The sequence below is a fragment of the Mirounga angustirostris genome, unplaced genomic scaffold, assembly GCF_029215605.1.
Source record: "Mirounga angustirostris isolate CCGP_5_RB_7025 unplaced genomic scaffold, mMirAng1.0.hap1 SCAF_5, whole genome shotgun sequence".
Lineage (NCBI taxonomy): Eukaryota > Metazoa > Chordata > Mammalia > Carnivora > Phocidae > Mirounga > Mirounga angustirostris.
Window position 1 is genome coordinate 37,984,472 of NW_026991713.1, and position 12,537 is coordinate 37,997,008.

At 34.6% G+C, this 12,537-nt stretch overlaps 1 protein-coding gene and 1 long non-coding RNA gene across 2 annotated transcripts in view; one reads left to right on the forward strand and one right to left on the reverse strand.

The window, feature by feature from the left end:
- The window catches only part of LOC135364405 (uncharacterized), a 155,452-nt gene that overhangs the window by 27,117 nt on the left and 115,798 nt on the right, over positions 1-12,537 (forward strand). The gene's annotated exons all lie outside the window — the stretch shown is intronic.
- The window catches only part of PTPRQ (protein tyrosine phosphatase receptor type Q), a 200,457-nt gene continuing 192,758 nt past the window's right edge, over positions 4,839-12,537 (reverse strand). Inside the window, exons 43-45 of the mRNA XM_064590841.1 lie at positions 10,918-11,053; positions 5,767-5,890; positions 4,839-5,525 (exon numbers count right to left, since the gene is read on the reverse strand). Coding sequence (XP_064446911.1) covers positions 5,488-5,525; positions 5,767-5,890; positions 10,918-11,053 — 298 coding nt within the window. The 3' untranslated portion in view covers positions 4,839-5,487. The remainder of the gene's footprint in view (positions 5,526-5,766; positions 5,891-10,917; positions 11,054-12,537) is intronic.

A 12,537-nucleotide genomic window follows, 5' to 3' on the forward strand; every position in this document is an offset into this window, starting at 1 on the left:
GGCCAGATGAAATTTAGGTCTCTTACTCCTCCGCCATCTTGCTCTTCCCCCTTAATAGTGTCTTTTGAAGAGCAGGTTATAATTTTGATGAAGAACAATTTATTAATTTTTATGTTATGTTTCATTTTTGTACTCTAAGAAATCTTTGCCTATCCCAAGGTAATAAGGATTTTCTTAGTTTCTTTTCTATAAGCTTTATAGTTTTAATGATTTTATTTAGGTCTGTATTACATTTCAATTTAATTTTTCTATTTGTTAAATGATATGGAGATAAAAATTCATGTTTTTCCAAATGGACATTCAGTTGTTCCAACACTATCTATTGGAAAGACATTCTTTTTCCCATTGAATTACCTTGTCATCGTTGTTGAAAAACAATTGGCCATATATGTGTGGATTTATTTTTTGACTTTCTATTTTTTCTTTTAATGAGTACACTATATATCTATAGTGTAAATCATTAAACTGTGTTCTATTTAAAATTTATTTTCACTATTCTAGGTCTTTGCATCATTTCTATATAATTGCAAAACCAGCTTATCAATTTCTAGAAAAGAAAAGCCTTATGGGATTAAGATTGAAATTCCAGGGGCACCTGGGTGGCACAGTTAGGCATAGGAAACTTGGTTTTAGCTCAGGTCATGATCTCAGGTTTGTGAGACTGAGCCCTGTGTCAGGCTCCACACTTAGCATGGAGTCTGCTTGAGATTCTCTCTCTTTCTCTCCTTCTGCCTATCTCACTCATGCTGTCTTTCTCTCTTTCTCTTTCTAAAATAGATTAAAAAAATCTTAAAAAAAGATTGATATTCCATTGAATCTATAGATCAATAGAACTGATATCTTAGCAAATTGATTGATATTCCATTGAATCTATAGATCAATAGAACTGATATCTTAGCAAATTGAGTTTTTGAGTTCATGGACATGCATTTAAAAAATAATTTGAATATTCTTTAATTCTTCACATCAATATCATTTCTGGTATACAGATCCTGTACATACTTTTTAAATTTATTCTTAAGCATGTTTATAGATGCTATTGTTAATGGCATTTTTAATTAAATTTTCAGTTGTTCATTGATCATATGTAGAAATAAAATTGATCTTTGTATCTTGATCTTATATCCTGTAACCTTTTTAAAGCTACTTATCATACTTAGCAGCTTTTTAAAAAATAGATTTCTCAAGGATTTCCTCACACATGATTATACCTTCTACTCACATAGACAGTTTTGTTTCTTCCTTTACAAGCCTTATCTCTTTTATTTCTTTTTCTTGCTTATTGTAATGGCTAGGAACACCCGTACAATGTTGAATAGAAGTTGTGAGAGTAGGTATTTTTGCCTTTTTCTTGATCTTAGGGTGAAGGCCTTCAATGTTTCACTATTAAGTATGACATTAGCTCTAGCTTTTTTGTAGTTGCCCTTAATCAGTTTTAGGAGATACTTTCAGCACTTTGAATATGTCATTGCATTGTCTATTGGCTTACATTATTTCTGAATAGAAGCCAGCATATTTTCTTATCTTTGAACCCCTGAATGGGGTCTCTTATTTTCTTTGTTGCCTTTAAAATTTCTATCTTTATCCTCCACTCTCAGTAACTTGATTATGATATGCAGCTCCCACTCTTACTAAACATGGTCTCTGGCACAGCAATTAAACTTTGATTATATTTACCTGTAATATGGGACTCCACAGATCTTAAAGGATTTTGTAAGGATTACTTGGGATGATGTAGGGTGCCTGGGTGGCTCAGTTGGTTAAGCGACTGCCTTCGGCTCAGGTCATGATCCTGGAGTCCCTGGATCGAGTCCCGCATTGGGCTCCCTGCTTAGCAGGGAGTTTGCTTCTCCCTCTGACCCTCCCCCCTCTTGTGCTCTCTCTCTCTCTGTCTCAAATAAATAAATAAAATCTTTAAAAAAAAAAAGGATTACTTGGGATGATGTATATAAAAGTATTCTAAAAAGTTTAAAATTTACTACAATGACTTCCTAATCCAAGTATATTTGCAGTGAAAATTAAAATAGAAACATAGTATTGTTAACAGGAGAATAATGAATGTTGTTACCTTGTATTAAGTTACAGTTTTGTTTTCAAATGACTGTATTGCAGACACTGATTCAGAATATCCAGTTGAAACGTCCAAAATCAAAATTTCCTTGACTTGTTTTCCAAATCACATTTTATGTTATTTGTGCACATCTCTATCTATTCATTTTAGTCCTTTAGAAATTCCTTGAGAATGCTCAAATCATTCAGGAAAAAAACATCAGCTGTCTTATTTAGCAGAAGTCAATATAACTGCCATAATTTTCAATAAGTGCATGTGAAACATACACAGTGTATGACATACAAATATGGCACCAATACTGAAAGTATAATACAACCTAAAAATGAAATGCATTATGTTACTGATAAACATTACACACTGACCAGTCTGGGTAAAAGATTAACTTTGCAGAGTTCATTGTACTTTTATGAAACACTTTCATATGCACAATCTAATCTATTCCTCAGAACATCTTCATGAGCTGGTAAGTGTAAGACTCCTGCTTCCACATGAAAACTCTATGTATAGTTATTTATGAAGTCATTTAACATGAAATATTACTTGTCCTAAAAAGGCAATCTGTTTTGCCATGATTATGCTTTATAAACTTTTTCCCCCCATATTTTCACTTTCTCATATCATTCAGTTGAGAATTTCAGATCATTCTGTGTTCCAGGCTTCATCAAAAATTTCATGTGAGTTTTCTGTAAGTTTGCATGAAAATGGACTTGCCACAATAATGTCATGGACTTGTAGGATGAATACTTTGTTGAACTTAAATTCCATTTCTAAAATCTACTGTTTGGTACCAGATGTGGAGAGTGAATCGCCATCTTTTCTATGAAGAGGGCAAGGTTTAATTAGCCTTTTTCAAAAGACTTATTATACATTTCACCTATAAACTGAAAGAAGAAAATTACGTGTTTTAAAGCAGGATGAAAGTAGAGGTGATAGCCACAGCTGCTCTCGTCTCTGGCAAACCATTCTGAGAGGCTCCAGTTTCATTTGGTTCAGATGAAACACATGTTGCTCATTTATTGTACATGTGTTTCAATGTATTTTGACAAATCTGATCTAAAAATGTTACAGATGTTCCTCATTATTCTAATTTGCACTTAGTAGCAATAGATACCGATAGAACGTGTCTATGTACCAGCTGTTTCACAATATAATTAAGAGAAAATTTAGCTATCATTAATATATGTGAGTTTCAATTCAATTTTAGGTATAGTTTTGTGATACAGCTAGTGAGCGATACACTTTCAACAGGTGTTCTAATTTTTTTCTGTAAATGAAGACAAAGCTTTTTTTTTTAAACAGGTTTCAAATAATTTCAGGTGGACATGAAATTATTCTGATCTTAACGTCTTTTAGAGATTTGCTATTCAATGTATGACCTGAGATCAGGCAGTGGTATTATAACTTGAGTACTTACTAGAAGTGAAGAATCTCAGATCCTACCCTAGATCTACTGAAAGAGTCTGCATTTTAACACAATCCCTAGGTGATCTGTATACACATTAGAGTTTGACTAGCACTGTTTTAGAAGAGGTCTTACATTAAAACTCTGTTTTGTACACACATATATGCATACACATATGGGTCAAACCTGCAACTCTATGCTGTACACATCTGTTTATACAGATATTGTAAAGAGTGGGCTGGCCTGTAGATTGAACTGTTTATTTTCTTATTATTTAATACATTAAAAAGTAACCTCACCAAAGGCTGTCTTCCATGAATTAAAAAAACCCATATTCATAAGTCCTGGCGCACCACACTTTTTCATTGACTGATACATAAAGGAAACTGAAGAGCTTCTACTCCAACTTAAATCTTTTAGAATTCTCATTTTTTACTGTTTTCTGTAACTTTCTACAGAATAAAGTTGGTTGTGTACAATAGTGGATTTTATTATTACACTGCTTTGCCATGAAAAAACAAGAAGCAGGACTGCTTATAAGATTAAAGAATTTAATTTCTTGGGAAATAAATTTGATTTTAAAATATCTTACTACTGATGGTTACCTTGGGAAATCACTGTATGTTAATTAAATATATCATACTCTAGTACTATATTATACGTATATATAATTTACTGCATTATATTATTTAAGGTAATTATCAATTATATCTCAATATGTGATATAAAATAAAATTTATACTTAAAAGGACCTCTGAATCATGCTGCAAAGTAACTCAATTCCTTAAAATTTAATTTTATTGGCCATCACATTTCCTATATGTATATGTTAGCAGAAATAAGCATAAGGTGTAATTCTTATCATAGAAGAAATAGAATAACTGATACTATTTCATTTTATGATCCTTAATTGAAATCTATGACAAAATAATTTTATATAGTTCAAAATTACTTAGTACATTGTCACTATCTAACAAAAAGGAGGTTGAAATATGTTAAGAAAAAATCTCTAATTTGCTACAACCTGGTTAATACCTTTTTTGCAGTTCCACCAAATACACACCTTCATGATCTACCTTGGGAGATGAAAAAAGATCCTTTTATGTAATCTATTCAGAAATTTCTGTTGGTACCCCAGCAGCATATCATTAGTTTACCAGCTTGCCATACATCATACATTTCTGCCCAAGAGACCTTCCAAAACTATCAATATTAGGTTGCACAGGCATCTAATAGACAAATACTCTGATACATTTAACCATGTATTTAATGATACAGCATAGTGGTACAACTTGTCCTGAAAAAGGTACAAATGTAGACAGTACAAAGTACTCTACAGCTTCCTATGAGCAATCGCACTGTTTCATTTTTCTTTTTGTTTTTCAAACTAAAGATCACAAAGCAACTTAAATAGCCCTAAGTGTCCCTGAAGAGCTACTGTGTGTTGTATAAAGGCTGAGTAATCCCGGCCGTGTCAAGGGGTTACTGTTCAGCTGTTGGAGATCACGAGATGATATCTCAGCACTCATAAAACAGAGGATTCAAAACCCAGGGGTGTACACGGAAGTACAGAGCATTAGGACAGTCCTGGAAGTTATCCACAAGGAACGTTAACACCCTGGAGGCCAAAATAACACGACCGAATCAACATTTACAATTCTTGTTCAAGATTCGATCCAATATGTGGGGAAAATTTACCTGGAAACATTCATGCTAATCTAATGATCATTTTCTATTTGGCTCATTCCAAAAATATGGAAGACTTCAAAAATCTCTGGGATCTCTTTTCTTAAACATTTTCAATGCCTATTTATTCTGTACAAAACAAAATGACTATCCTGAATTAGCTATTTCCTAGAACTATTCCTAAAATGTCAATCCATTTAGTAAGGCACAGTAACAGAAACGTAGAGCTTTCTTTAAGGTTGTGCATTTCAATTCAGAAGAGTAAGGGGGAAATTTTGGCCCCTGGGATTTGAAAATATCTTCCAGTTGTAATCTTTGGTCTGGATATTTACATGGTGGTCTCTTCCCATTCAAGCTCAACATCACCTATAACATAAAGTAACATGTCACAAGAGAGAACTGAAATTACCAGTTCAAAAGATTTAAATGTTTCATGGCAAAAATAGAGTGCAGATACAGAGGCTATTACCCTAACTTGGATTAGAGAAGAATAATAAAAATTTGTTATGTGCATTAACCAAGCTTCTAAAACATTTTTATCATGTGGTTATTATTAAATCAATGCTCCTGGTACACTAGTAAATTGGTACACGTTGCCTCTGTTTACCTTCCATGGCATCCAAAGAGTCCATCTTCTGAAGTGCTGAATAGTTAACAAAACAGATAGGCTGATTACTTCCTTTACTTGATAAGAGATCCAGAATGCATTGGTATAAAAAGATATACTGTGCCTAGACATCAAAGAAAGAGTGTTAAATAAATGGGTGGGGTGGATTTTTAAAAATTATTTCAAAAAATTACTTTTCTTATAAAGGGAGCTATACTGTCACAGTGAAAAGTAATGCTGAATTTAAAAATGTTAGATAGCTAAGCGAGAAGCACAGAATTTACCATATATATAAATGATTTTGTACCATCTCAAACATCAGGTTTTCTAAATTCCTATGGCTTCCTGTAGCTTCAAGTTTTTGTTTTGTTTTGTTTTGTTTTTTTAATACTTAGCATTGCGAAACCCCATGCTACTTTGTTTTTGCTTGCTGTGATTATAAAAAAGTGGCAAATTAGGTTATTTAAATCTGTTTATGAATTTCCTTTTTCCTGTTAGGTCTAAATGAGTAATTTTCCTTATAAATAGTTATCTTGTTAGAATGATCAGAATGGCTATCGGAATGCAGATGAGACATTTGCTTTCATTATCTGTGAGTAAACATATCTATACACCATCAGCACGTTTAAAATATGTTCGACAATTCTGTTAATCACCTGACATTTGGCCTACTTAATGTCAAATATCTGGTCTTTATTTGTAAGTACAAGGCAGTTGATCACTGAAATATCCAAACACCCAGGTCCTGGACAAGGACTCCTAACATTTCATCTGAACGTTTAAGCTAAATTCAGTACCATCTAGGTTCTTTAAGTTTTTTCAATATAATTCAATAACCTGTTAGCATTTCTGAGTTTGGACTTTCCCAAAGGTACTTAAGTTTAAGTAATAGAAAATCACCCTCCTTTTTACACAGGAAACATAACTGATGTTAAAGGAACATAATCAAATATTTATACTATATATTACATATTATCATATACATATGTATATTGACAATTGATTTAAATAGGATGTCCTCTAAAGTGACTATCTTCAGAGCTATATATTCATATCTATTGCTACTGTATCTCAAACCCTTTTTGGAACTCCTCTACTGAAACTGGCTTCAGAAACTGTTGGTCATTATTACGAGTATTTATTTCTTCAAGAATTACAAAATGTTTCCACAAACATCTCCTCAGCAGAGTGTCAGTTCCGGGAGGGCAGAACTCTGTCACATTCACTGCTCTTTTCCCATTACCTGTAATAGTGTCTGGCATGTAGTAGTTACATAACAAATGTTTGTTGACTCAGTATCATTTAATTCTCACAAGTAGCCAACCTTTACCATTTAAGGAAGGATTTCATTTGGAGAACATTCAGAAGTCATTAGGGATTAAGTTTTGTCAGTGAGTGGACGATCAAGTTACATGATCCAATTTTGGGAAGAAAGGAAGTGTCGTTATACAGTAATGAAAATCCCGTTGAAATTGCTAGTAAACTACTTCTCAAGGTAATTCTAAAAAAGTGTTTTTCAAATATATGTCACACAATGAATAACATTATTGGTAGAAATATATGGACCCGATATAATTTCTTTAAAAACAATAATCATTTGAATTGATGAGTTTGGGTAGTTTTTACAAATCACATGTGAATTTGAAGTCACATTTGATATGTGAAGCTTCAGACTGTCCGATCTCATTTTCTCCACTGGAAAGAATGATGGGTGCAAACTCTGCCAGCAGGCCAGGCTGGGCTCCACAGGGCAGGACTATATTTTCCAAGATCCCTCTGTCATGGTGTGTTATTGCCAAAGAGGCAGTGGAGGGCTCAGTTCTAGTTCCTGCCTTAGATAATCACCATACCTTAAGAATGAAACTTGTCTGATGTTTAGCTCCCTCATCCGGGAGATCATAACGCCTATGTTGTGATATTTAAAGAACTTACTATATGTAAAGTGCCTGGCAAAAAACTAGGCAACCCAAGTATATTAGCTTTTTTTTTCTTCTACCCTAAGACTTCACATCAGTAAATTTCTAGGAAAACCAGAGCAGGAAAGGGACTCATCCAGATTAACCCTTATTTGAGGGACTGGTAGCAGCTCAGGATGTTATCTCACTGAGGACTATTCTCTCAGAAAGTTCTGGAGGCTGCTATGAACTGTTTTTTGGGAGACAGTGAAAGAGCTCAAAGCTCTCTCCTGGGTCTGGGCTATGTCCCCAGAGCAGCCTTTTAGGGGTAATATATTCTGAGGTTCCCACCTCCCCACCCCTGCCCATGGCTACTGTAGGATGTGCTGAGACAGCATTCTTCATCGAAACTGCAATCATTCCCAAGTGCAACAGAGGAAAATAAGAAACCACTCTTGTGCAAGGCAATACTGGTTTGTAAGGGCTGGAGCCAAGGACTGTGGTCATTTCCCTTTTTATCATCAGAGAGAAAAGATGGTAAAGAGCAAAACTTCTGGGAAGGAAGTCAGGTCAAAGAGAGCTTCTGAGTACCAGCTTTTCAGCAAGGAGGGAATCCAGCAGAATTCTATCAGACATTTACTACATGCTGGGCATTGACCGCATGTTTGGTGCTTTAGACAGTTTCTCTTATTTAATGCTGACCATAAGTGTGTGAGAAGTATAACATGGCTATTTTACAAAAGAGAAATAACTCAAAGGGGCTAATTAAACAAGTCACAGAGCCAGGAGTTAATTAAGAAGCTGAGCTGAAATCGTAACTCAATTCTCTGACTTCAAAATTCATGCTCTTTCCATTCCCTTACCCAACTGTAACATATTGCTCGGGCTGGTTAAACAAGCACAATGTATGAAGTTTAGAGCATATATTGCATACTAAATTGTGTGAAATTATTAACAGGCATTCTTGAACACACTCTTTACAAAGTTCAGTTCCGCAAAATTATAGAGCGTGGCAAAATATTTTCAACTTTTATTACCTGAAGAGTGACTCTAGTTTCTAGAAAGAAACAAGATCCTGATCTGGCCCACCCTCTATCCTATCTAGAAGAGCCAACCAATCTTGATCAATGTCAAGAACACTGAACACTTGAGCACATGTGTAATCTAGGGACATGGGAGGAAAATGTTAGCCTTCTGTTTATTCTTATTGTTAACAAAAATAAGAAAGAATTGGGGTGTTAATAATGGTTAACAGTTGGATTGATATTGGAACCCTTATAATTGAGAACAAGCTACCTAATTTGTGGGCCCACTGCAAAATGAAAATGAGTGTTTCCTCCCTCAAAAATTATTAAAGATTTTCAAGACAGTGACAGCAAACACTAAAGTGCAGTGCCCCTTTGAGCATGGGGCCCTGTGACATTGCCCAGGCTGCACATACAGAAGTCAACCCTGGTCACAAGTTATGTTCTATTTCTGAAGTACTCCAAGGGAAGAGTGATACTTCACTCCTTTTTTCCCCTTTAGCGTATAGGGGAATGCATATGGATTACATTGCCTAGTTTTACCTAACCATCACAAAATTGCAGAGGCTTAAAAAGATTCCTACAAAGAGACCATGGATTGAAGGTAATATTTATCATGTAAGCCCAAATGAATGACAAGGAAACGGCAGGGCTGATGTTCTTTGTGTTTCTAGAATAAATTCATAGCCATCCTAGGAGGTAAAAAGAACAATAATGTAAGGAAATCTGACAAAAAGCTAGATCACTTTTTAAAAAATTATAAATAACTTAGAATATATATTTAAAATCACTATTGAAACAGAATTATCCTGTGCTATGTATCACTATCTTAATGATAATATGAAGGCATCACAATTAGTAAGATTTCAAAATACTGCTTATTTGATCTTTATCTCATGTTTTCTATTTCTCATTTTGTATATGTTTTACAATTTACATAATTTTCAATCTACATTTAAAAAATAAATATAGAGTTATTGGAGTTGAATGCTCAAACATTCTTCCTGAAAGGGTTTGTGCAGTCCACAGAGTTTAGATGTCTCTAGTCTAGAGCAGCATCTTCCTAAGAACATTAATGTTCCCCTACATGGCATTATAGATTCTGGGTCAAAAGAAATTCAAGGATTTCACAATCATGTATTTTTGGGAAATGATGCTCACAAGGGCTCAATATAACTCTCAATGTACACTCGCATAGAGGCTTTAAGAAATTCTAAGATTAGTTTAACTTCTTTTCAAACTTATTTTTAGCAAAGAACCTGTTTTCTCACACCCTTAACAACTCTGATGCTATATGAGTTTTCTAGTAGGTATTGTGGAAAACACTATTACAGCAGATCTATATATTTACTGTGAGAAAACTTCCATTTGAAGAGTATAGAAATATCAATCCAAATATACAGAGAGAAACATCTTACATATTATAGTTAGACACTCTTGGTTTAAATTTTGGTTCTCAAACATTAATTGTATAATGTTGAAATATCACTTAAATTCTTTGAATGGAACATCTGCTTCTTTATTTGTAAAGCAAAGCCAATAATACCTAGTCTGGTGATTAGTTTTATTGATACTGCTTTACAAACAAAGGATTAAATACGATAATACATATAAAGGATTATTATAGAAGATGGAACTCACTAGACACTCAATATAAGGTTTTTAGTCTCACTACCACTATACTATGTGATTTTTTTAATGAAGAAAAATCTCTATATTTTATAAATGTTTTTGCCTTTAAACCAAAACAATGAAGCAAAAAACTCCCAGGGAGTTAGTTGATAAGATGCTATGACAATTGTTATTAGTATACAACAGGGATAAATATGGACAAGAGAAATACATAGAACCCCATAACAGTCAATATTTCCAAATATAACTTTTCCAAATATAACATTCAGCATGTTTATAAAAGAAATTGATTTGATGCATTTCCTGAGCTTCCCACATTTGCCAAACACTAAAGACCCCAATTTCTGAAATACTTTCTATATGCCTATCAGTATAAATGAGCTAGGATGAGCAGTCACTAACAGTGCTGAGGGGTGACTGTGCCTCGTGGAATGTGCTTCCCCAAACCCTTCCCCTCTAGGAGGTTTATCATGTCGAAAAAGAGGGTGTCTGCTCTGCAAATAAAGTTTCAAGTCCATGCCCAACCAGACTGCTGCCATTGAGAGACTCCCTTGTAGAAATTCCAGAGCTGACATTGCACAAGATGTTAGATAACTTACCAGGTTCTGGACCATGCACATTCTTTCACTTCTCAGTTCTGCTACTAATCCATATATATCCACAAAATCGTGGTCATTTATATGTTGTGTTAGGTGGTCCAGAGCAATAAAAACTCCAGTTCTTCCAACTCCAGCACTGCAGGAAGAGTAAAATTATATGAATGTTGTTCAGCAGAAGTCTGTTCATGTTGATAGTGATGAAGAAAGTGAACTATGGTAGTAATAAATTCCAAACAGGTCCTTTTCTTATTTGGACGAACTTTTTTTTTTCCAGTGTCTTTAGATTTGTATTGTTACTAAGACTGTTTAGATAGATCAAGATGATTAACATTAGCACTCTATCAAATGTGTGAGGTTATGTTTTGTTTGTTTGTTTTTTACCAGTTGAACTTTTCCTCTTCTTTCATAATATTATAAGGGGTGTAGTTGGAGAAGTATAGAGAAGAATTTTAAAATAATTGTTGAAAATTCCTGGGGCGTCTGGGTGGCTCAGTCAGTTAAGTGTCTGTCTTTGGCTCAGGTCATGATCCCAGGGTCCTGGTTCCCTGCTCCCCAGGGAGTCTGCTTGTCCCTCTCCCTCTGCCCCTCCCCCAGCTCATGTTCTCTCTCGCTCGCTCTCTCTCAAATAAATAAAGTCTTTTTAAAAATTGTTGAGAATTCTTAACACCAGAAACTTTGTACTGAACATATTTTTGATTACCGATAGAAATGCTAAACATTAAAAACATCCACTATTTAGCCCTATAGCATTTTCTCTGTATTTATTGGCAATCTTTCATGTGTTCTTTTCACTTTCTTTTTAGATTTTATTTTTTACTTCTTATAGATAATAAAATTGAAAAGCTATTTCCTTTTAAGAAATTAGTTTAATACCCAGGGACAGGTATATGTTCCATAGAAACTGTGAATTGATAAACTTGACAAGATTTATGCAGAAATTCCCATTAGAAGGACAAGAATCTTGGTATTTGAATGGTTAACCTAGGAAGTAAATATAAAAAGAACAACAAAAGACATGTGGAAGGTCACTTAGTCTTACAAATGTTACTTTGAACAACATAAAAGTGCCATTTTTGTAGGTAAGAAATATCTTAGCAATATCCCGTGGTTCAACCATATAAGAAAGAATGAGCATTACAAAATAAATTCGATTTTGGCAACACATATACACATATGTTGAACAGTGTAATCTGTCATGACATCAGCCAATATACCTTGAGTGTCAGACCCTGTCCTAGGCATCTGGGGTACAGCTGTGAACAACAATACAAGGTCCCTGCACTTATGGAGCTTACTCTCTAGAGGACAGAGAAGGACAGTACACAACTAAGCAAACATGCATAGAATGTGCCCGGCAGTAATAAGTGCTATGAAGAAAGATAAATCAGGTTAGGGAGAAGGCATCTCTGATTATGTAATATTTGAAAAGAAACTTGCATGAGGGAGCACACAGTGTGGGTATTTGGGGCAGATGCACTGCAGCCCAAGGGAGTTGGGGGGAGAAGAGATTTGTTCTGTGTGTTTGAAGAAGAGCCAGGAGAGTGCAGTGGGGAGCTAAGAGGGGCAAGACATCAGAGTGTCTGATGCATGGCTGCCCTGGAATGTGAGAGGAAGAGCAGA